The sequence below is a fragment of the Pholcus phalangioides genome, unplaced genomic scaffold, assembly GCF_987345545.1.
Source record: "Pholcus phalangioides strain wild (caught in Gottingen) unplaced genomic scaffold, Ppha-v1.0 ptg000022l_1, whole genome shotgun sequence".
Lineage (NCBI taxonomy): Eukaryota > Metazoa > Arthropoda > Arachnida > Araneae > Pholcidae > Pholcus > Pholcus phalangioides.
In genome coordinates, this window is record NW_028301615.1 from 32,507,587 (window position 1) to 32,533,719 (window position 26,133).

At 34.1% G+C, this 26,133-nt stretch overlaps 1 protein-coding gene across 2 annotated transcripts; it reads left to right on the forward strand.

Moving 5' to 3' along the window:
* The first annotated feature begins 1,466 nt into the window (after positions 1-1,466).
* Positions 1,467-24,240, forward strand: WDR79 (Telomerase Cajal body protein 1 homolog). Of its 2 annotated transcripts, XM_089249650.1 has the most exons (11): positions 1,467-1,544; positions 4,765-5,290; positions 5,803-5,917; positions 6,714-6,802; positions 8,333-8,423; positions 10,704-10,836; positions 15,659-15,751; positions 15,904-16,022; positions 17,143-17,246; positions 19,284-19,436; positions 22,379-24,240. In XM_089249650.1, exons 2-11 carry the CDS (start codon positions 4,899-4,901, stop codon positions 22,548-22,550), a joined length of 1,461 nt encoding a protein of 486 aa, XP_089105776.1. In that variant the 5' UTR covers positions 1,467-1,544; positions 4,765-4,898; the 3' UTR covers positions 22,551-24,240. The 2 variants fall into 2 exon arrangements, with proteins under 2 accessions (XP_089105776.1, XP_089105777.1); XM_089249651.1 differs by lacking the exons at positions 1,467-1,544; positions 19,284-19,436; positions 22,379-24,240 and adding an exon at positions 18,943-19,036 and having other exon boundaries at positions 4,780-5,290.
* Positions 24,241-26,133: the final 1,893 nt, after the last annotated feature.

Sequence of the window (26,133 nt, forward strand, 5' to 3'; positions counted from 1 at the left end):
ACAAACCGGTTGACACTGTCACAGACACAGCGCAGACAGTTCGGTATCCTGCAGAATTTCTGAACTCTTTGGATATCCCGGGTGTGCCACCACACAATTTGACCCTCAAAGTCGGAGCACCTATAATGCTTTTAAGAAATTTGGACACACCGAGACTCTGCAATGGCACCAGACTCTGCGTGAAGAAATTGCACAATTACATCATTGAAGCAACGATTGTAACTGGATGTGACAAAGAAAAAGAAGTCTTCATTCCACGTATCCCAATCATCACCGAAGAAATGCCATTCACTTTCAAGCGATTAGAGTTCCCGATTGGTTTAGCTTTTGCCATGACAATCAACAAAGCGCAAGGCCAGTGGTTAGCAGTGGCAGGTATCAACCTACTTGAGCCCTGTATTTCTCACGGACAGCTTTTCGTCGCCTGTTCGTAATTCCAAAAATTTGTACACACCAGATGGAAAAAGAAAAAATATTGTGTATCCACCATCGATTGCCTGAAGATTTCAATTAAAATATTTAAAAATAAAAGTAATTTTCTCTTACTTGATGCAGAATTTTTTTTTATTAAGAAATAATTAATAAGCTATACATGTATACATTTTTTACGGGGCGGGCAACGTCGCCGGGTATCAGCTAGTAATAACATATAAAGGTATTTTCTTCCGAAATTTCAATTAAAAAAAAAAAATATTTTTTCGCATTAATGAAATAAATTTTTGATCGTTGGGGGGGGGGGGCGCCCACGAGCTCCATATGCGTCCCCCCCCCCCCCTTGTTGTGTACGTCTCTGATGATCCCACCAATATGCGTTAAGCCGGGTTTTCCTAGGAATAGGTTTTTTTGTGCAGCGTGAACCGACTTAGACTATTTTGCGCCGACAGAAACGTTACATAATCACGCTACGTGTTTGTGTTTTCCTAGCGCGGCTATACAAAGTTATGGCTTTGGCATCAGCTACTCTGTCGTCTGCATGCTCCGGTTTGAAGAGAAGGAAAAGAAAACACACAAGAGCGAAGAGAATATCGGCAAAACCGCGGCGCACGACGCATTTGACTCCTCCAGAAGCAGTCGGCCAATCACGCCCGACGCAAAGCGATGTCGTCAGGCGTATTGCGCTCTGTAGGAAAACAGTCGTACTGCTTTTCTTACTGGTGAGTGGACGGCGTGTCGCGCTGGGCGAATCACGTTACGCGCGGCACAGGAAACCTGCTCCTAGGAAAACCCGGCTTTAGGATTCAGAGGGGTAGAGCTGATGACGAAATTTTGCTGACAAGGGGGGGAGGGGTCAAAAACGGCTAAAAATTTGCTTGCGTAATATTTGAACGGACCCCATTCTCGACATTTCAATTACCCGTTTTTTACGGAACAAATATGATCAGTCGTCTCTCAAACAAATTGGAATAAAATTTATAAAAAGAAGTTCTAAGAAAAAAAACTTACACCTCGAAATATGTATTACGGTCAAAGCCGTCCGAGACTTCTGTTAAATAGGATAAACAAACTCTTTTCTGTGTGAGTTGTGTGAATTTCGAGACGGTACTGTAAGTATATGACAAAAAGATGCATATGAAATGCAAAAAGTATCAATGTATTAATGTTCATTAAATCGATAACTTTGAGTTTAGCAGTGATAATATCCAAGGTATTTATCGCGGTCAAAAATACTTCTCGTGAGCTCTTCATCGTTCGCTACATTGTATTTCATGTTTATTGAAAAACACGAAATTAATCTGGTGATGCGATGAAATTGTTTTTTAGAACAGCTATAGTATAATCCGCCGCCAATCTTGGTGACTTTTTTTTGGCTCTAAATAAGGCCGACAAAAGTCGCCAAGGCCGTGTGGGGCCGTTCAAGTTTTTAGCCATTTTTGACCCCTCCATTTAACAGCAAAACTCCAACCAGAACAGATGCAGTATAATCCAGAGTCCTTGGCGCCTTTTTTTTTTTTCCGGCCTCAAACACATCCGACGGCCCTATGAACGCCAGACTTGACCCGTTGCCGAGATCTCTTCCAGCCCAGCTTCGCGGCAGAGTCTGGAACACTTTATTTGTGTCAAAAAGAAAACATACAAAAATTTTACATTATACTTTCCCCGGACAATTGGGTATTGTCGCGATTAACAAATTTTGTGGTGATTACAGTCGAGATGGGTTGGGAGTTGGGGAAAGGTTTTGGGTTTCGTTAGGACGGATGAATGTACACATATTAGGATGGAGGTTTGTTTTAAAAGCAATTCAGGCCCCCCCCCCCCATGCTATCTCATCTGTTATCTTACATTTGCCATATTATACGTCCGACAGCCCAACGAAAAGTCGCCAAGGCCATGACTGACTACAGATGCCAAAAAAAAAAAAAAAAACTGCATAGAAAACATAATAGCGGAAACCAACTATAATATTACAAATAATAGCACAAATAAATATTCTCTGTATGAAAAAAATAAAACCTGGATTCTCTTCGAGATAATAAATCGACACAGGCATAAGTTTCTCTGAGTATCCAGATTCTTCAACAGGGTTCGTACAGTCCTTGAAAGTCCTTGAATCATTTTCAAGTGCTTTAAATAAATAAATATATATATTATGTGAATTTCTTCTATCAATTTTTGTCCCTTTTCAACTAAATCCCACTTAACCCATATTCTACTCGGGCGAAAATGTTTAGAGCAATAATGATACAATGATTACAAGACAATTCAAAACAGGACATATAATCACCCATAACTGAGGTAATTTCTATGCTTAAAAAGATGGTGCCTGAAATCTGGCAGTAAAACACTGCGCTTAAGATATTGTTTCAAAATATTTTAAACTATTGAACTAAGGAATGTCAGTTGAATATATATGTGGGCTGATCGTATTTCCTAGATAAAAAATACAAGGAATCGCCAATTATCACCAAAATGATGCCAAAGGTAGCCTAATTATTGCTAAAATTGCCAAAAAAAAACAAAAAAAAAAAACACCAAAGGCAAAAAATGAAGCACCATTGCATTGAAACAGTAAATTTAAATGAATTCTATGGGGGGGAGGGGTGGAGAGGAAACATTAACATAACAATATTTAAATCATAATTACGATAATACAATTCATAGGATTGAGAAAATAATTTTAATTCATAATTTCAGTAAAGAATAAAAATTTCAATATTTCTTGTTGAAAATATATGGAAAAATAACGGGATATTTTTTCATGTAAAGTTGTGATGGCCAAAATTACATGAAATTATTGGAATGTCTCAGGAAATACAGGTCATATAGTCACCCTAGATATATGATTACATTCTTTCAAATTATTTTTTTTTTTATCGAAGGCAAATTCCAATACTGTTTCAAACATGAAATGATTTCTGCTTAAATGTCATTTTGCATTCTAAACTACAGTCGTTTTTTTTTAAACGCAAGACCCCGTTCAGAACTTGACATTGCCTACAAGTTGAAATTACATTTGTTTTAAAAAATTAAATATCTTTAATAAATTAGCAGTTTAAACTCGAAATTAAAAATGAGTAAAATGTTGAATATAAATTTAAAAAATGCAAGTAATTTCATTTTTTCAAATCAAAATTTTTATCAACCGCGATATGAATGTCCTTGAATTTTAAAATTTTGCCTGGAAAAGTGCTTGAATAGTGCTTGAATTTTTTTACTTTCAAAGAGTATGAACCATGTTTAAAATAATAGTAAATTAAAATAATGATATTTCTTTGCAACACTGAAAACGGAAGGGCAGAATTTAAGAAAAATAATAAGAATAAATATATTCGGAAAAAAATACAACCTGATGGAAACATAATCCTAATACTATTACACAAAGAGAGAGACACCATTTGAATAAACTGTATTACTAGCGCCACCTGAAATGGAAAATGAAAAAAAAAATTACATTAGCCTGGCACCATTATGCCTGCTTGGCGACTTACGCCATCTTTGGCAATCTCGATTATTCCACTTTGGCGGTCTGGATTATATTGCATCTGTACCCTCCAATCCCCTTTCCCCTCCTTGTCTGGCAAAATTTTGACAGCTCTGCCCCCTACCTCCTAACGTATATTGGTAGGATCAGAGGCATATGCGGGGTGTATAAGAGGGTTCGTGCCAACCACAGACGATCAAAAATTTATTTTTTAATGCAAAATTTTTTTTTAAATTAAAATTTCAAAAGAAAATACCTTTCTGTGTTATTATAATCAATTTCTATTAGTTTCAATTCTATTTGAATGCTAATAACTCAAACTTTTTTTAAAGAAATTCATTGCAATCCAACCTTTAAGCCATATAGGCTAAACCCTTTACCTGCAGACCAAATGTGGCTCTGGGGGTTATCTGATTTGGCCTGCCTCCTCAAACCTAATTTTGTAAAAATTAACTTAGCGGCAGATTTTTACAGATTGCTTAATTAATTGGGACAGTTCCAGAGCATTTAAACAGCTTGTCGCACATTTTCATATCACTCAAGTAGGTTTCTGGCACATTCACAGATCGCTTAAGTGACCTGTGACAGAGTTTGGCACCTTACAAGCATTATGGGGGGGGGGGGGGGTTTAGAACCCCCCTAAAAAACCCACATGCATACGCCAATGTCGGAGGCCGTCCCTGAAGCTTTATTGAGGTGTCTTAATTATAATAACTGGTAAAGATACAAATACAAAAACAACTCTACAAATGCTGACATGTTTTGTGTGATTAACCTAAACAAAATTATTTTTACGACTTTCCATATAAAATGAATGATATGTCAATAACATATATTCCCTTTAGGTGTGTTTTCCGCATTGAATCTTCGAGTGTTTTATTCAGATATTCTTATAAAGTAGTTTTTAAATATGCTGCCCATGTCTTTTGGTTAATTCCTGCCGAAAAAGTTACAGAGGAAACTGAGGCATCACTCGAAAATGAGTTCAGAAGCTCTATCGAAAGAAGATGAACTTGGAAACGCCAAAAGCGATATGCTCAAAGAATTATCTTATTTGTCGGCTTCGGATGTGTTACATGTAGAACAAGGAACAATCATGTCTGAAACGATTCCTGATGATCAGGCTCAAGAGATCGTACTTGAAGGAAATGACTCTGAGGGTGTTCCTGACAAATGTGATATTTCTTCCCAAGTGGAGAACGATTCTCAAAATGTTTCTCATGTCTTAGAAAATGAGTCAAACTGTGAACATTTGGACTCTAATACTTCAACACCTAGCATTTCATACAAATTTGATCACGTTCCTGTCCAGTTTACTGGCGCTTGGAAGGAGTTTGATTCTTTAGACAACTTCACCAAAGGCTGCAAATGGTGAGTTTTTTTCATAATTATCTGAGTTCTACTCATTTCTTTCTTTGCTCAATTTTTTAAAACCATAATAATCATAATTTCTTAGGTATAATCTGCTGATGCGAATTTCACTAGTCTGAAAAAAAAACTTCTTCCTATAATCCTCACCTGTTGATTTAGTTAATTTGATTGATAAATCAAATATTTGTAAATTCTAGTGGTCAAATTCCCCTTACAATATACAGATCCATTTTATATATCTTACATAACATGAAAATTCAAGCCTTCAATGCATATTGAAAGTAGTGTATCCTGGAGTGTAACATCACTATTATACGTTTAAGATTGACATTAATTATTACCATAAGCACAAAATAATTCCTTGAGTTGAGCTATAAAATAATTAAATTGCAAAAGTTGTTTTTTGTCAATCCCAGAAATATTTATAGATTAATTAATATGGTAGTAGTGTTAATTGCATTAATATATATTTATTTTAACTCAGTTAATTAATTTATATTATTATTTTGTAGGGCTCCTGATGGTTCGTGCATCTTGACTTGTAGTAATGATAATGTCCTTCGAATCTTCAATTTCCCTTCAGAGTTATGGCAAGCGGATTTCAATTGGGAAGATGTTGAAGAGATGGTGAATTATTTTAGGTTCATTATTTGATTAGTAATTTGTTCATATACATTGTGCATCGTATACTTCGTCATAATTTGTTTTTTTTCCAAGGTTAATTGTCATTTGCTCAAGTAATTTTTTGATGGAACATTATATTTGATACGCAAAGTTTTTGGAAATTATATCTGCGTGTCTACCTACATAGAAAGATGCTCCAAAGTTCAGTGGCTTGCATTTTTCTGCTACAAACTCTCAGCTGACAGGCAATGTTTTGCGGTGAAAATTCCCATAATGAAATAAATTTCCATCCGTGTTTTTCTCACTTTTTTTAAAACTCTTCCAGAGATTGTTCTGTGACACATCTTGTTTTCTGCATATTCTGCTTTGCGGGAAAGAGACCACTAAGTCCCAAACAAGTCAAATGAAAATTTCATTTGCAGAAGAAAAAAAAAACGCTTGGCTCCTCTAAGAAACTTTATTGAATTTTTTTGAATTTGTGAAGTGTTGCATACAATTTTAGCTTGATTTTTATACCGTTTTTTAGAAACAGAACCCACGATGTACAGAATTTGCTGTCATAAGGCTAAGTTTACTCTCTGGTGATTTTGGTTGACTTGGTTCTAAGTTTATATTTGACTAGATAATGTTGTGTTTGATTTCATTCATTTATGCATTGCATTTCATTTCACATAAGATAAACCATTTGCCCTCTACCAGCTATGTCGAAGAATAAAAAAAAAGTTTTTTTTAATTTTTGACTAAAATTAGACGATTTCAAGGATATTAATATATTAATTATATATTTTCAAATTTGCAGTCACCTGTGTTAGAGATACGTGAAGGTGGAGGCATCTATGATTATGCTTGGTATCCTGGTATGTCATCATCTGATCCTGTTACATGCTGGTACTGTATGATTTTTTAAAAATCTAATTGAAAGGGTATGTGCGTGTGAAGATTAAATTAATTCAACAATGATTTTTGTACTTTTGTCAGTTTTAGAATAGCTTATATATATGAGGTCTGTAAATGCAAACAGACTGACTATATTTCATGTAAGATATAATATTAATTGCCAAAACAGACATGATTTTTTTACAGAATGGTAGATTTTCTCTGCCTATTTAATTAGTCTGTCACAACATCAGAATCAACTGCGCAGGCCTCCAGGCTGGGATCTTTGGTGGGGCCCCTGGGGCTCTTCTGCAGTGAATTTTTAGTGTAAAGAAACAAAAAATTATAAGAATAATCTCAGTCCATGTGCTGGAGCGGGTCCATGGGTATAATCATGAAAAATTCCTTTTATTTTACCAGCGAATGTAATGCAGTAAAAGCACAAAGATCCGTAGAAACGCTAAATGAATTGAATAACGCATGACGACTTTCTTGAAAAGTTCGCTCTTGAATGATACAAAATGGGTACTGGAAAAAAGCAAATACCATGATAGAACATCTTTTCTCCCAATATTAAGTTTCGTACAAGAAGACTATCCATTTCAGCATGTTTGCAATTATATTAATTAAATATTTCATACCGCCATTCTAGGTAAAACTTAATTTTACTACTAAACCAAGAAACCTAGAATATTAATATTTTAAAAATTTAAAAGGCTTCAACAAAATGAGAAAAGACGTGAAATCTCAACAACCTGAGATAAACTAATCGGGTATAATCATATATCAAAGTAGGTTTACGGTCGAAATGACTTTTGTTTCCATTGCTCTAGTGTTAAAGAACCATTTAGCAGCTGCATGAATAATGCACCATTCTGATTTGAATCTTATGGGAAGAGAATAAAAATTCATCCAGAATTTGCTTTAAACATCTATGCAGTATCATTACTGGTAGAATTTGCTTTGGCTGCTTATTAGCTTAAGAAACTTGATCACTTTGTCAAAAGAATTTGTAGCCAAATGGGCAAGAAGTTAGGCCATATCAACAAACTGCTTGGTGAAATGGACGAATTTAGTCATTATTTGCAAATTTAATTGTTTACTTGTCAAATTAAATATTTTGTCTTGAATTGGCACAATCAGTACCCTTGGTCAATGGTTTTCAATCTTTGGAAGCCAGCGGCCCGGTAAATCTCTTTTGTGATAGTGAAATGCCTGGTCATACACACAACTAATGAGAAATTATTGGGAAAAACGAAACCACGAATCACCCATGGCCCGGTGTGACTAGTGTTGGGGCCCGGTACTGGGCAAGTGGCCCAGCGGTTGAGAAATACTGCCTTAGGTACTTGTCTAATTTGTCCTTGTGAGCATTAAATCATCAGATTAATTCTATACAAATTTTTGATCCAATTAAGTTGAATTGTGATTATCAGTGATTGTTTTGACTTGATAAAAAGCTTGCAACCAAAATAGTTGTAACAAAAGCGTGATCCCTTGAGTAAATTTTTGACATTTTATTCATTTATTCTTTTTTTTTAGTCTATGCAGTACTTCTAATGATAGCCCAGTGCATTTGTGGGATGCTTTCACTGGACAACTTCGATGTACTTACAGATCTTATGACCATATGGTGAGTATTTCATGTGGTACATTGTTCATGTGCAAGTATTTGATCATTGTTGTGATTGTTCAGAAAATCGTGCTGAAAGTACAATTTCTGCTGCCTGTGGTGTAGAAGAGGGGTCTTCAATGCATGGTGCATAGGCCGCATTCCGCCCTCAGAGCTTTTTGTCGTGGGCCACTTATAATTTTCAGAAAATGGTTGAAAACATTAAAAGATAATTAATTCTAGAATTAATGAAACAATTTCAGAATTAATGAAATAAAATAATTTTGGAATTAGTGAAGCAGATAATTTCAGAATAAATTAAAGTAAAAATTCTACGTAGAATAAATGGAAGAAATAATTTCAGATCAAATTGACAAAAACAGAATTATAACAAAAGAAATAATTTCAGAATTGATGAAGATTCAGAATTACTGAAAGAAATAATTTCAGAATTTAGTGAAAAGAAATCAAAGAGAAGAAATAATTATTTTGTATTTTCTGATAGAAATTATTTCGCAATCAATGAAAGAATAATTGTATAATTGTTAAAAGAAATGATTTCAAGATAATCATTTGAGAAGGAAAATAATTTCAGAATTACCAAAATAAAATAATTATAGAATCGTTTGAAGTGATTTCACATTAAAATTAATCTACAAATTAATTAAATTAATCAGTAATTAAAAACTTTTCAGAATTAGTGTTAAAAATTATTTCAGAACTAATCAAAATTGTTAATTAATAAAAAATAATTTGAGCATAAATAAGTCTTAAATTATTTTTGTCCCTGTTTGACTCTTAGGCCCATTGGCCCCGTCTATTGAGGTCATTAAATTAAATGAGTTGGTGGCAGGCGAGCTTCATGGGGAGTTTCAATTTGGCCCACCGTATCTGAAATGTTGAAGATCCCTGGTGTAGAATCTCTGTTTGCAATCCCCGTTTGTTTTGGTTTCTTTGCTCTTTATAATTATTATGAATTCATGTTCACTGTTAGAAAACAACTCAAAAATCCTTCCAAAGCAAAGGTTCTTAATCTTAACATTCCACAAATCGCCTGCGCCACTGAAATAAAGGCCACAGATCCTTTTACAACATAATATTCAGTACAACATAACAATGTAAAAACAATGAATTGTTTTTTTATCCAAGCTCACAGACCTGAAGATTTCAGTGAATTCCTTGTTGAAAACTCCTCTTTTAGACAATAGGTTGCAGTACTCAGCATGCAATACCATTTATCATGGTATTGCTTTTATGAGATCATACAATGTCTCAGAATTCATTCCTAGCCTAATTTGCATCTTTTTTTTTCTTTTTCAATGTCTGGTTGATCAGGAAAAAAAAAACCCAGTAATTCTTTAGATATTCTGTAATAAGATCTACAAGCTATCGATTGGACTTAGGTTTGAAATGGCGAAGCCAAATGCCTACAAAATTGTTCAAAGGAATATTTGTGGTGCAATAAAAACCATCTCTTTAACAGTCACCTCTCAAGCTCTGTTTACATGTGCAATATCGTGGTAGCACTGGGCATTCTGACAGCAGCTTGACAACTTTTTATCTTCGTAGGGGAAACCGGAGGAAATATTAACATCCTCTTCTATGAGAATTTTTTGCATTGCAAACCCTTTTGTCATAATTATTAAACAGATTTTTCTCTATGCGAACTGAAAGAAATCAGATTTTTCATTTCTAATATTAACGGGACTTCAGATGCAGTTAACCCTATTTTATGGTCAAATAATAATTCTCTTGTATAATAAAAGTATGCATTTCAAACCCTTGATTAATGGGTCACACCTCTTTTACAGACAATTTTTTTTTGTCCCGCTGGTGCTCATAAAAGCTGGGTTTTACTATTTTTTTTTTTGTGTTAACATTTGGATAAACTTTAATGTATTTTTTGACAAAAAAATCAATAAAATTAAAAACCTAGTTGTACATAACGGTTATGATGACTGTTATGTGCCTAGGTGTATATGCATAGTTTTTGCTAGAGGGGCTAGGCACAAATTTCTAAGTTTATTGTGCGACAGCTATTTCATAAACTCATATAATAACTTGTTGGTTGTTCTCAAGCATCATAGTGTCCTCTAGCCGAAGTTGTGGAGCACAGATAAAAGTAACTATCTGTGAAAAATTGCAAACAGAACTTCTCAGATAATTATGTGTAGTACTTTTTACATTTCTAATGAAACATAAAATTTTGCTCATATGTGTGGGGAATTATTCCTTGTTCATTTTTCTTAAATAAATGGTATAAAATAAATTTTAATTCTCTTGTGTTTCGTTAATTATAAGGATGAGATCACCACGCCATACAGCGTTGCTTTTGACAGCTTAGGACAGCAGATTTTCTGTGGTTTCCACAAAATGATAAGAATTTTTGATGTGTCTATACCTGGAAGACAATGCATTGAAAGACCAACTTATTGTAAGTGATTCATGGCAGCATTTATTCAAGCTTTTTTTTTTATTTTATTTTTATACAGTAGAAACCAATACAAAACGGAAGTCAAGAAACAAACTATTTTCAGAAGGGTTTTCGTTTTATAAAGGTGCACACAAAACTATATGCAATGATTTATTTCTGTCATTTCACGAAACAACTTTTGAGAACACCAGTCTAACTACTATAAACCAAGTATTAAACAGCGACATGCATATAATTATTTTGAATTTTTTCATGTTTGCTGTTTCAAATTACCTTACATGTGAAATTTAATTCATTAATAGTTAAAGTTCAATATAAAATATTCTTCTGAATAGAAATAGAATGAACATTTACTTTTGTCAGAAAGGAAAAAAAAATGTTAATGTTTAAAATGAGAAAAATTGAGAAATTGTGTACCTTTTTAAAAATAGTGACAGTGAGATCAAAGACCAATCGAGTTTGTGAAAGAAAGATTCTACATTTCTGTAACACTTAAATTTTGCTTTTCTCTTGCTTGTATGACCTCCATTTTTATGTTCAAATCCAAGAAGTTTTTCTTGTGGCTGGTCGCCATCACACTGAATGAAATGGTAAAACACTGTATCGCTAAATTTTGAACAATAATTTAGTCTCTCTCGCCTATTTTTTAAGATCTAGCATGACAACCAACCAAATAATAAGAATCTTATATGTAGATATGAGGGAAAAATCTCAAAAATTTTCTGGAATTTTTAAAATCTGTCTTTCAAAGGTGGAGCCTGTGGTTTCACTTTAGTCCCCCAGGTCTAATAATATTCTGAATCCACAATGTCAACAATAACCTGTTTCACAGAATGAGTTAACAGGGAATTCAGATGAGTAAGGGAAAATTTTGTGTTCATTAAAAAGTTCCACATTTTTACTTTGTTTATCTGTATCATGTTATGTAGTGTCTGTCACCAAAGCATGGAATGGGGAAAAACTAGATGTGATGACAAATGTGGGATGTGGAGCAGATGGATAAGTTGGATATTTACATAACCGTTACTGCTTCAATCCCAAAATATGCGTTCTTAAAACCCTCGCATTTCTGTAATCCTGAGTCCAACTAGCTCTGTGCAGGGAGCTTTGCCTGATGACATGTTTCACCCACCCCCTTCCTGTCAATCAGCAGTGAGCGGAGTCAACTTTTGTTCAAAGTTAGATAATTGGGGGGAAGTGTTTCCCCCCATCTTTTCAGAGTTGTATAGAGCTCTGTGGTGATCATTATAGTTATAGACTCACATCGTGAGGACCTATGTTTAAACCCCACTGGTGCCACAGTGGTGGTCGGCTGAAGTTGGTTTTCTGTGATTTCCAACTTTGACGTGTGAATGTGAGCAATCTCCCCATTAAAAGGTCGTGCCACAGAGAGCAACAGGTCTACAATGGTACAGTTTTCAGTCATTATACTTCACTCATAGTTCGAAATATAGATGGAAGTGCTATAACAAGCATTACACAGAAACAAACTTTATTTTAGGTTCACAACACATACACTCACAGCTTCCAGCATGGCTCAGGTCTTCTTCGACCACCTGCTTATATCTCTTCATTGAGACCGAGCAGCACACGCAGCCATGTGTGTGATCTGGTTAGAAGGAAGAGTTGTATAGAAATATTAGATATATATATATGATACAGAATAAATGATAGAATAGAGATAGAGTATTTGTCTTCCTTGTTTTAGTGATTTTCATGAAAGAATGACGTCACTCTCTGCTACCATATGAAGGTATTTAACAACTGGCTGTTGCGAAGATGATTTTTTTTTTTTGAAAGATAAAATTCAACTGCCTTTGCGGCAGGGTTGGTAAAAAAACCGGTTTTTTTGAAAAAAACCAAAAAACCGGGTTTTTTTGGTTTAAACCAGGTTTTTTTGGTTTAAACCGGTTTTTTTGTTTTAAATAGTATTAACATTAAAAACAATGAAATTTCTGAAAAATCATTCAAACTTGTAATAATTAACTAAAATAAAATGTTTATTAATGCAATTAACACTATTCCCATGCTAATTAATCAATAAATATTTATTACATTTTAACAAAAACCATTTTGCCATTTAATTATTTTTTGCTTAACTCAATGGATTACTGTGTGTTTGAAAATTCTTTTAATGTTGTTATTAATCATATAATATATAAAGGTTTTTCTCCAGTTACTTTCAGTATACTTAATTACGAAGCTATTTTGCAAAAAGTAATAAAAATTAGGTGAATATAATGCATTTAATGATGCATAAATAATGCAGATTAATTAACGATGATTTATGATATACAGGGTGATTATAACTAAGGTTCTGATTTCATAACACTAAAAAAAGAGCGATTGTCAGAATGACTTGAAAATTGACATGAATATTCCTGAAATAATTCAATTTTATTTGATAAAGGGGAAAAAATACTTAAAAATGTAAAATTAATGACATCATCCAACATGTGGGAAATTTGCTTGCAGAATGGAAACGATAGCCAGTCAAGGCAAAATTGTAACTTAATTATAGCATTGCACGAGTCCATAATTCACGGAAACATCACAAAAAAAATGAAGTAATTGAACAAATAACTACAACTTACTCAAAAAATTTTAAATATGTTGTCCACCGCGTGTTCTGGCTATGAGGTTGAAAGCACAAAAATTCTTGTTCAACAGCAGAATCGGAGTATGCCATGGTCATAATGTGGATGTGCTTGCAATTCAGCTTTATTAAACCAAACGCGCCCCCTTTCCCCCGTTCATATTCCTGAGGAATGAGGAACTTCTAACATATAGGGAATGTGCTGGAGATTACAATTCACCAAAGTTTGCAATCTGACCACTGTTTATAACATTTTGAGGTACCCCCACAGCCAGAAGTTGCAAGGGTTAAGGTGCATCCTGTCAAAATGGGTCTTCAGCAGCTGCTTTGCTGGTATTGCAATGTGCATCTTGATAGAAGTTCTATCCACACACTGATGCTGTGGAAGTGCCGAAATGATGTGGTTGCACAAAATAGATTATACTGCTGGCCAAGTACAGCATCGTCTACTTGCACATTTTGCACTTTTTTCTTTTGCGAAAGAAACGTCCATTGCTTCAGGAGTATCCATGCAAATTTTCAGGTCATTCCGATCAGTACTTATTGTATAGTTTTGGAATCAAAACTTAAATTATAATCACCCTGTATATAGCTGATTATTTTTTATAAATCTGTTACTACTATACAGTAGAACCTTGATTAACTGGGCTTAACAGTGTGTGTGTGAAATTATAAAAAAACAACTATTGAATATATTAAGACTGGGAGATATACAGTAGGAGATGTGCTACTTCTTATGGGAATGAAAATGTATGTGAGGTAATGTAACAACTAGTACACTAGTCTTTGTCCTTCAAGGACAGCTGGTGTCTTTATTGGATTATAGGACCACTTGCCCCTAGCATGATGGTGTCACTACTGTAGCTGCTTCTTTGTGAACGGAAAAAGAAACCCTGTGAGATAATACACCACTACATTTAGATGTGTGATGCAATCCTTATTCATGAATTTGCTAAAGATAGAGCATCAGAATGTAGCCAAAGGTTAGAAAATGTTGTAAGAATGAGAAATTTTGGCTTTTATATATAACTTTAAATGACTAAGATACTTCATATGAAAAATATATATATATTCTGGCCACTTTTATGAGACTTTTTGAAAAAAACCACTTATAAAATCTTATGTCATTTAAAGATATACCGTCAGAATGTACCCCAAGGATATAAAATAAGGTAAAAATGAAACATTTTGGCTAATAATGAACAAATATGATATTTTTCAGGGAAAAAAATGATATTTAGGCCACTTTTATCTGATTTTTTGAAAAAAACCAGTTGGTTAAAACCAAGGTTTAAACCAAACAACCCTGCTTTGCGGGAAATCAAACCCACGTCCTTTCACTTTCCCGGTGAACGCACTAGACTACAGAGGCAACGAATCTCTCAATCTTTCCTTGGAGCTCATGTGTATTGAAAGGGACCGTACATGGATTGCTGGACCTGACTCAGGCCAAGCTCGCAACTGCTGATGCTGTCACCAGATGGCGAATTATGAAAGGATGACGTTACTCTCTGCTACTATACAAAGGTTTTTAACAACTGGCTGTTGCAAAGATGAATTTTTTTTTGGAAAGAGAAAATTCTACAATTCGATTCTCCGCAAAAGCAGATGAATTTTCTCTGTTTCCAACAAAAAAAAAATTCATATTCGCAGTTGTTAAAAACTTTCATATGGTAGCAGAGAGTGACGCCATATTTTTATAAGTCACCATCTTGTGGCAGCGTCAGCAGTTGTGAGCTTTTCCTGAGTAAGGTCTGGCTGTCCATGCACAGTCCCTTCCAGTGCACACAAGCTCCAAGGAAACATTGAGAGATTTGTTGCTTTTTTTTTGCTCTAGTGGTCTAGAGCGTACCCAGAAAGTGAAAGGACGGGGGTTTGATTCCCAGCAAAGGCAGTTGAGTTTTCTCCCTTCCAAAAAAAAATTCATCTTTGCAACAGCTAGTTGTTAAAAACCTTCATAGTGATTTCCACCATGGCAGTTATAATGCGGATCAGGAAAACTGTTCAAACGGTTAATGTATTTCTTGAAAATATCACCAGTGGATAAAAAGTTAAGTTTTCTCACTGTAGTGGAAAAAACTTTGTATTTGAAACATTTGTATTGAAGCTGTATGATGATTACAAGAAAACCAAGTGCTTACATGATATCCTATAGATTTTGATTCAATTAAAAATAAAAAAAAGTGAGAGGTTTATCTCAGATATTTTTTTCTCTAAAAATTATAGTGAAAAAGAGTGGCCAAAATGGGTTTATCTCATGTTTTGCATTTTCTTCAGCCTTATCAAATGTTTCTGCAGCTGGATCATACAACAAAACTAGTAAGTAATGATATTAAATAAGTGAAATAATATACTGTATTGAGAAATCTAAATATAATGTGATGCAAAATTTATTTAAGGCTCTACGCCAATTTTTTTTCCTTTATGAGCAATTATATGATCATTCGTGATTTTTTTCCCATCTTGAACAGTTGGTCTATATTCAGAGCCATCTGGTTTCCTTGAGCATATTCTAGAAGGGCATGCTGGAGGACTGACTCACCTCATGTTCTCTGAAGATGGAACAAAACTGTATAGTGGAGCTCGTAAGGTAATGTATCAATTTATCTTGAATTTTTTTTCCTTGAATAGTTACCTTTTATTTATTTGAATCTGATGTGCATCTTAGACTGCAAAAATATTTAATGTTTCTCCAAAAATGTTAAAATTGGTGACAATATTGTCACTGATTTTAACGTGCACTTTCATAAGCAGGCTTGGTATGAAGTGGGGAGTGATTACATGCGATTGGAAAGTAAACATGATAGTTAATATGGATCTTTAATGCACTAACACTTTTGCTCCCAGTTGACATATACAGACATACATTTTCTTTGAATATCAGATATTCGGCAAAACAGCAGCAAGAATAGTGAAATTGTTATGTAAACCTGATTTTTTTTTCACATACATACAGTGGTACCTTGATACTCATAGGTAATATGTTCCAGAACTCATGGTGCTAAAACTAATGGGTGGTTTTCATACATGAAATAAAAGAAAATGCATAAAATTTCTTCAAAATTTTCACATTTTTGCATGACAAATTGATGTGCTTCTTTTGGAATAACGAAAATTCAAATTTAATAGACAAGCATTGAAAGCAATAATCATATAAGTAAAATCTAGTCTAACTTTAATAGAACACAAAGCCATGCTTCATGATGTAAGGAGTAAGAGTGACGAAATCCCATGGAATCAGAATTAGGACTGTTTGCTAAAAAAAATCTTGTTTTTATCTATGTTTCAAAATTTATTAATAAGTATTTGATTAAAATTTTTGATCATTCAACAAGTCCACATTTTTAATTGCTAAACCTTATACACTGTGTTTTTTAAAGCTAGAAATGACATATTAGCTTTATCAAATGCATAACAAAGACAAGTTATTCAACTTATTTGCTCCAGTAAATCGTCTCTCAGGCTGTTAAGGGCGAGAAGAAAAATTGTATATGTACCCAGCATGCTCCATACTCAAAAATGCTTTTACAAGTTCCAAGCACATGCTGAGTGTCTTGCTTTTTTTTTCATCATGAAAATGCAATGAGTACAAAGTTTTGAGTTTTTATTTGTGTTTTGTTTCTCATTTTATGAGTTTTGAAATCATCAAGTACTGAGTACTCAAGTTGACAACATACATAGTTTATGTTATTTATTTTTTTTATTTTTAGGATTTTGAAATTTTATGTTGGGATATGAGAAACTTGAGTTCTGTTTTGTTCTCAGCCAGAAGGCTTTGCACCACGAATCAACGTCTTTATTTCGATATCAGCAAGTATGTTGTCTTTTTATGTCACTATTTCAAAGTTCTTTCACTATTGATAACGCTATGTATGTATGAAACATTTTTGCCCATGTTACATCTAACCCTCGTCAAATTTCAATGCTTCAGAGAGCAATGAAACAAATCAATGAAAAGTTTTTTCATGAGCAAAATTAATTTAACTGATGAGAACTTATTCAAAACATATAAACGTACAGCTTAAAAGTTGAATTAAATAGGAATGGCGGTCATCTGTTTGATGAGATTGGTCTAAATACCATTCATTTGAGCAACATGGCACGTATGTATAAGAACGATTAGAACTGAGAATAACCCTGATAAATTGCTAAAGGGCAATTTACAGCTACAGTGGAGCTTCAGTTTATGAGTATAATTTGTTTCATTAAATGGGTTCCTAATCTCAAACACTGTTATTTATCAAATCAAACTTCCCCATAAGAAATAATGGAAACTCAAATTATTCATTCTACAACCATTTCCCTCACTCTAGCAATGATTCTTTCTCAAAGATGAAGTACAAGTGTATTTATTCCACATTATTGTATTCTTACCTATTTTATATTGCAAGCTTGAGTATTTTTGGAATGATACAAACAGGAACTTCATTTTTGATTTCCCTCGATGAAAACCCTTGGTGAAACAGCCTTTCATGCTCTGAATGCCACTCCTATAGTTTGTGGTGGCTTAATGAATGGACCTAAGCCAAACAAGGGCCCTACATTATGGAAGGTTTTCATTAATATGCATTGAGCTCCAGCTCACAAATTCGTTAAGGCAAACCTTGCCTGCGATGAGTCAAAGAGAACCATGAGCTTTGTTGTGACACAATAATTTCTTAGTTTTGATAACATGAATCTTGTTAGACAGCATGGGTGTATAAAGCTGCTTATAGGCTAGTCCTTAACTAGTAGGCTTTGGTATACATAGTGAGGTATAGAAATACATTACCCTTTTTTGGTTAGACAATATACTATGGAAAAACACCAATGTAAATGTACCCAAAATTGGAAGAGAACAACAATTAGATGCCTTCTAGAACTGTATGAAGTTCCTTCTTCAGTAGCAAAGACAAATAGTAGAAAGGGAAATACCTTATAGGAAATACTCCTTATAGCAGGAGTTACTCACTGTTCAAGACAAAGAGTCGAAATGAAATGTCCTGCAACATGAAAAAAGGAGAAGGAAAGAAAAATGGTGGAACCAATCACAGACGAGAACGTGATAGTGATGCTGAAGGAGAAGAAGAAAAATAATTATTGTAGAAACTTGAATAAAACTGCTTTTGACGTTAATTTGAAGGTTCACAATCAGTTCTTCTTTGGTATGATAGTATCCACTTGGCTTGACTAGTATAATCCAGTTATTATAAACTAATATGGAAACACAGATGGCAGCACTACACATAACAAGCATTACAGAGAAACAACAAAAACTTTACGTCAGGTTTCACTACACGTACACGCACATTCCCGCATGTACCGATTCGTTGGGGGGTTCCGCGGGTGGGCGGGGTGCACGTGTGGTGTAGTATTTTTTACAATAATTATAAATGCCCATTTCAAGTATTTTTATTGCATTTTTGCCTGCCTATTTTTGCATTTTTTGTAGTACCTAAACTTCTGCTCTCTAATTATTGGTCTCTGACATTGATTTTTATTCTTATTGATTATATGTTATCCAAATTTAGATGCGACAAATATTTGATTTCTGGCAACCACAATGGCGTAGTAGGTGGGACCTCCAAAAAATGGCTCGGGAATCCATGATGTTCTTAAGTTAGCCACCTCGTTGGGCAACTTGCCTGTTGTGGCGTTGTATTTGTATTTGTACAGATGGAGTAAATTCTTTATCCATTTTTACCTTGTTTTTCCTTTTTTACAATAATTATAAATGCCCATTTCAAGTATTTTTATTGCATTTTGGCCTGCCTATTTTTGCATTTTTTGTAGTACCTAAACTTCTGCTCTCTAATTATTGGTCTCTGACATTGATTTTTATTCTTATTGATTATATGTTATCCAAATTTAGATGCGACAAATATTTGATTTCTGGCAACCACAATGGCGTAGTGACTGTGTGGGATCTTACAGCTGCACCAATCGACTTACCAAACTCAGATCATCCGATTCTTCAGCCTTTGCATTTTTATCAGGCTCATGATGACTGCGTAAATGGAGTAAGGTATGAAGTTCCGCATCAGAACATAATTTATTCATTAACATAACTTGAGTAATACCTCCTTAAAATGTGTCACTAATGCAAATGAAACATCCAGTTTTTTTACTGCTTATTGACAATAGTCAAAAATCACAAAATCGTTCTATAGACCTTAATGAGAAAAGAGTGTACAAAGATTTTTTTTTTAAATTCTAATTAAGTCTAGTAATTATTCCATCATGGTACATATAAATGATGGCTAGAAAGGCTTTATATGTGCCTTTGTTTAGGAAATTAGTACTTCTAAATGAAAAGCCAAAAAGCCAATTCAGCTTCTGCAGGAATGTGAAGAAACCCACACGCATAAGTTAAAAGAATGGGTGAATTTTATAGAGAATGTTGAGGACCCACGTGTGTAAAGCAGTTGTGATGCCTTAACAGGTTTTCATTTTATTCTCAAATGAAGTACTTGAACTCACATGACAGATAAAAGATGGGAAAGCAAAGCTTCCAGATCTTTTATCTGTCTTTGTCTTACTATTGAAAACTTTTTTTTTTTTCTTTTTACAAAAATCAGTCCAGCAACATGTGATTGTAAAAATGTACATGTGACCACAAACGTTAATTTGAATTTAAGGGACACTAAACTTTTTAATTCAAAAAATTATGTAACTTTTTTTATGGTAAATGAAAAGATCTGAGTTTCAAATAAATATCTTCACAAAGGATATAAAATTTTTGTCTTTATGAATATGCTTCTTTAATTGTCAGCTATGAAAATGTGCATTGTTTCTTAATATTTTCACTTACTTTAACAAGCTCTCATACAAACATTTTTAATTTTGGATACTAAAGAAAAAGTGACCAATGAGTTAGTGCACACTAACTGAAGTCAAAAATTAAAAAAAAAGAAGTGTTCAGCAGTTAAAAATCAATTAATAATAATAACATAAATCATATGATTTTTGACTTCATTAGATGCATAAGTTGCAAAACCATTTAAATGAATGTATTGAAAGAGTATATAAAAACAATATTGAACTGAGTACAAGTAAAGAGTAAAATAATAAAAAAGGAGTATTGATGTACGATAATTATATTATATTGAGCTTCACGATAAGCAACTTAATTGTGAACTTCACTCAGATATATACATGAACGAAAATACCGCATATACTCGTGTATAAGCCAACCCCCCACTTCAGGACCACCAAAACCGCAATAAATTGAAAACCCGTGTGTAAGCCGACCCCCCCAAAAAATCTGTTCATTTCAGAGAAAAAAATTCTTATATTTTCATGCAAAATGAATAGCTTGTGTGGAAATTTACTATAGAAAATGATTCAAACTTTTTAAACCATTTCTTCTGAGTCTCCAAGCTCATCGTAATCCATCAGATCATCATAAGGTGCGGCATCTTCGTTTTTATCTTCATCTGGGCTGTCTCATCACCATTATCCCTTTCAAACAGGATAGATATCATCTTCAGTTCCGTCCATCGCATTGCTGATGCAACATTTTTTGAAGGATCGGATGATAATTTCGGCGGAAACAGGAATTCCACGCCTCATGTACCCATTGGTACACTAGGCCATGTCAAGTTTTTTTTTTAGGCACCACTTTTGTAGTTTCTTTATCATCGTAACTCATCCATTCGAGCCACAAATCCCTCAAATAGTCTTTGAGAGGCTTATTGATGCTCCCATCTAAAGGCTGTACAATCGACGTTAGCCCACATGGTATCAAAACCAATGATGTTTTAGATTTCTTTGCCTCGGCTTTGACATTATCGGTTCTGTGAGGGTTTGAACATATCCCATACCAATAATGCCGGTTTCTCGAACACTGCTACAAAAATGACTACTGATATTTTCGCATCAAAAACTGACCTGAGTATAAGCCGACCCCCCCCCCACTTGAGGAACGAATTTTTCTACAAAAAAACTCAGGTTATACACGAGTATATACGGTACATTTGAACACATATCTAATAAATATATTAATACTGCTGCAAAAAAAAATTTCTCTAGTTTAGGCCTATTGAAAGGACTTTTCAGTTCCTTGAGGCTACAAAGTGTTGTTTGTAATGTGTGTACGTATTTTTTGTGTATTATGTGTTATATTCGTGTAAAACATGACTAAATTTGTGTGTTACATGTTTGTATTTGTCAAGTAAATAAAAAAAAATGCTGTGGGATATGGCTGAGAAGAAATGATAGTCAGGGACTGTAAACACCAAGCAGAAATGACAAAATATTGTGCTAAGATCGACCCAAAGAAAGACTTGCACATGTTAACCCCTCAGTACGTGGTATGTGACAGGTGGTGAAATTGTTTAATGCCTGATTGAAATATTCACAGTAAAAATTTTATTGCACAGAGTAGATATTTTACTACAATATAACTTTTTATTTTTTTACATTTTTAGAATTGAAATTGATAAAAGATGTAAATTATTTTCAAAGAGCTGCACAAAGTTTGATTTTTAAAGAAATTTAAATACCGCAAATAGGGTCTTGGCATTTAAATTTCTGAACCAGCTTGAAGGGTTAAGAAAATCTGTATTTAAAAAGCTTGATGAAGCAGTTTTTGTCTGTTTCAGATGTGAACATATGCGATGTATTCCTATCTCTGTTTGCTAGTTTGCCGGAAAATGCAATGATCTTGAGTAAAAATTGGGTGGTGACAAGTCGCTCACAGAAAACAAAAATTGGCTCAACAAGTTTTTGGAGCTACATTAAATTAGATATCTGGATATGTACGGAGAAAAGAGATTTTGTCTTGGGCAAAATAAAGGTACCTTGTATAAGCGGGCTGTTATTTTTTAACACTTTCAGGGATAGTTTTCCTTAACTGAAGTGACTCCAGACCCCTCTTTTTTTTCCAGTTTAATAAAGGTTCTATTATATTGATTTCATCCTGATACAACCAGAACTTATATCATGCTGTGTATTTTCTGATTTCAGTTTCAACCCAGCTGTACCTGTTATTGCCACTTGTTCAGGACAGCGGAAATTTCTGGATCCTGTTGACTCGGAAGATGATGATGAGGGTAGCGAGACAAAATGTGAAAGAACTATGTTTAGTAAAAAATATTTGACCAAGGATAACTCTTTAAGACTTTGGGTAGCATCGTAATTAGTACCTAAAATTTATGAAGAAATATTTTTAAATTTTGTCATCACAAATGTATATTTTATTACTGTTTCAAACAGAGTTTTACGGGGTTTTTTTTACATTTTGCTATAAAATTTGTTGAAATCTGTGGAAAAAAATGTTGCTTAAATGAGTTTTTGTCTCTGAATTCAAGAATTAGGTGCCGAAAATGGGAAAAAAAAAACTTTTATGAAGATCATGACATGCATGTAAAAGTCTTGAAAATTTCAAAAAAATTGACTAATTGATGAAAAAGAATAAAGTGCTTGTCAGGAACAAAAATTGTTTTGTAAAAAAGTTTCATGAATAGATGGTGTGTAGTGGTGATGTAGATGGTTGCATGAATAGATGGTACTGCTTTTCAAAATGTTAGTGGTTCTACCACCATCTGTGGTTGAAATTTTGAACTAATTGTATTGAAAAGCCGCTTGACTTTCAGTAAGCGGCAAGCATTTCAGTGTTAATTGGTCTCCTATACAAGTTATTTCATTTCACATGAATTTTCAGAATTTGTCATAGACTTTGACTCTCATTTAATTTTTGATACTCCTTGTATTGGTGCATGTTCCTAATATAAGCTGTTGATGGAGTCCTCTGGCCTGTAATCAGTAGGGCTCTGATTTGAATGACATGTCATAGTTTTTTTATGATGTCATATTTTGAGAATTTTCGAGCTATTAGTTATATTCTAAGCATTTTTGAGCAATTCATCATATTTTAGAGATTTTCAAGCAATAGATCATTATTTTTGGTGTGTAGGCATTTTTTCAGTGATATAGTTTGCACTTACAATGAATTCTTGTCTTTTATTTTATTTTTTATTTATTTTTAAATTTTTTTTGGAAAAAAAAAACTTGCATTCTGAGTAGACATTTCTTTGTTCCCTGAGGATGGTTACTCTTGCTATGTTTCTTAGGTAATTTTGAATGGTATGCTATGCTATGTATGTGCAAAAGATCTTGTTCTTGATCAAGTAAAATTTGTTTCTGTTTTCTCTAAAATTGCCACTCCCTCAGTTTTCACTGTTGCCTCTCTTTGCCCCTTCCTGTGATTCTGGCACTGCCTAAAGTTGAATGTTCAGATTAAAAAGTTATAATTTTTTCTTACAACTGTACTGATATTCAAAAGCACCACACTTCACTCACAATTTGAAATACAGATGGCAGCACATTAACTTCAAGCATGATGAGAGATGCGCACACAGATGGTTAGGTATCAGGTATACCCATTCACACTTTTTCGGTATAATTCACTTGCCTCTGAGAAGATATAACACGGTAGTAAAATGCCAATGATGGTAAATTGAGTTTTGCTCAGTTTAGAAGAAGGACCAATAGTACCACTGTGTATCATATTTTGTTAAACATGTTAAAAGTTCCAGCTCAAAACCGATTTATGCGCAGCAACATTGCAATTCAGCTTGAGAAACAATCGACAAGATTGCAGAAACAACGCCTGCTTAAGGTATCCGACTACGTTGAAAACGTAATTTTGGAAGAAAATATAGATTTTAATTTTTTCATTGTTTATGAAAGCCCTATTTGTTGTGATTTCAAAACAAGCCTTGTTTTGTTTATATGATGCTTACAATCAAAGTTACGTTCACTTTAGTGTTGCGTTTTTACATACAAGTAATACTCGAATAAAGATTTCAAACGTGTTTTACAAAGCATGCTATTTTTGACATTTTACTTGAGTTTGTGAAAGTCTATTCATTACATAATTACGAAATTTTAATGTGATATTTTGCTATACATTGGTGAAGTTATGAACCAAAATCTAAGGTCTATCACATATATTTTTTGAATTGCAGTGTTTTATAGACGAAATGTGGGATGAAATTTCAAAATATTCACACGTACATAAACATATTTGGGTGTAACTTATGAGCTTATCACGCAATCCTTTAAATTTTGGTTCATAACCTGCAACATTACTAGCTAAATGTACTGTGAAAATCACGAAGCATTTCATTAACAAAATTTTTTGCAATCGTGTTTCAAATATCATGTGAATTTTGCCTAAAATTTGACATAAAAACAACTTTTTTATGGAAAATGTCATAGGCAGATTAAAATTTGTCACTGTTTTCACCATTTTGAGGCACTTTCTATTAAAAAATGTTATTAAGTTCACTCCAGTACCATTTTAAAGGAAAGTGACAAGAAAGGTAGTCGGATATCTTAACGACAAGCCACCTTCAAATATTGTACCATCTAGTAATTTTGTACATATACCATTTATAGTGTATTTTCTAAAGTCCGGGGTGCCGTTGCTCCCCCCCCCAAATGATGGGCCTGCCCCCTTATTAGAAAACTGTTGTCAGAACTTCCCCCCCCCCCTCACCTGCTAACGCATATTGGGATCAGAGACGTATGCAGGGAGGGGCATAGGGGAGCTTGTGGCCCTTCCTACTGATGATAAAAATAAAATTTCTAAAGAAAATAACTTTTATATGTTTTTCTGTTAATTTTAATGCTATTTGAAGGCTAAGAAATTCATTGCGACCCACCCTCAAAGCCAGTGATTCGCAGCATGGGCATTAATGCTCCCTGGGGGAGCGATGGTATGTTCCAGGGGGCAGTAGAAGCTACGGGTATAACACAGTGTTCTATGGGTTAGATTGCGTTCGGGGGGAGGGGCGATGGGAGAAAACAATTTCTGGAGAAGGGGGCAATGGGACAAAAAAAAGTTGGGAAACTATGCGCTAAACCATATATTACAAAAAATTAGAACTTTGCCTGGTTTAAATTCATACAAAAATTGACACGTTTTTAAGACAAATAAAATTTAATTGGTCGAATGGTCGACGTGTTTCGGCTCTACAATGGAGAGCCGTCATCAGGACCTCGTGGTCAGAATTCACACAAACATTTGACAACGCATTGACCATTCGACCAATTAAATTTTATTTATCTTAAAAACGTGTCAATTTTTGTATGAATTTGAACCATATATGCTCAACCTATGGCCCACGAGTCAAATCTGTGTCATTTGGTCAGAACATGATACCTCCAAAAAATGTCTTTTTGATCTAGTAGTAGGTCTTGTTAATTATAACTAATTAGAAGTGAGTAAATGCACAAATACGTGTGTACGGCTGAACAACATTCTGACATATGATATTTGCATTTGTGTGTATGATTTATTTCTGATTTTGAAATGACAATGAAAATGCTGTATCTCAAAAATGTGATTTTGGAGTTATGTTCTGACCAAACACCACAGAAATGTGGCCTTTGGGGTTATCTGATGTGGTCTGCCCCCTAAAGACCTAATTTTGTAAAAATGAACTAAGTGGCAGTTTTACAGATCGCTTAAGTGACCTGTGGGACAGTTTCAGAACATTTAAACAGCTCATGGCAAATTTTCAGACCATTCAAGTAGGCCTGTGGCACATTCACAGATTACTCAAGTGACCCACGAGAGACACATTTACAGATCACTTGAGTGACCCACGGCACAGTTCCGGAAAACTTGAATGGTCCGAGGTACATTTAGAGATCCCTTATGTGGCATGTGGCACAGTTTTGGAGCACTTCAGTGACCCGCGTTGCAGGTCTAC

What these genes read in the sequence shown, in the direction of transcription:
- WDR79 (XM_089249650.1), top strand. Translation starts at nt 4,899, where the DNA reads ATGAGTTCAGAAGCTCTATCGAAAGAAGATGAACTTGGAAACGCCAAA. An exon ending in TGTATAGTGGAGCTCGTAAG is followed by an intron (nt 16,023 to 17,142) that starts GTAATGTATCAA and finishes TTTTATTTTTAG; the next exon opens with GATTTTGAAATTTTATGTTG. An exon ending in CTTTATTTCGATATCAGCAA is followed by an intron (nt 17,247 to 19,283) that starts GTATGTTGTCTT and finishes ATCCAAATTTAG; the next exon opens with ATGCGACAAATATTTGATTT.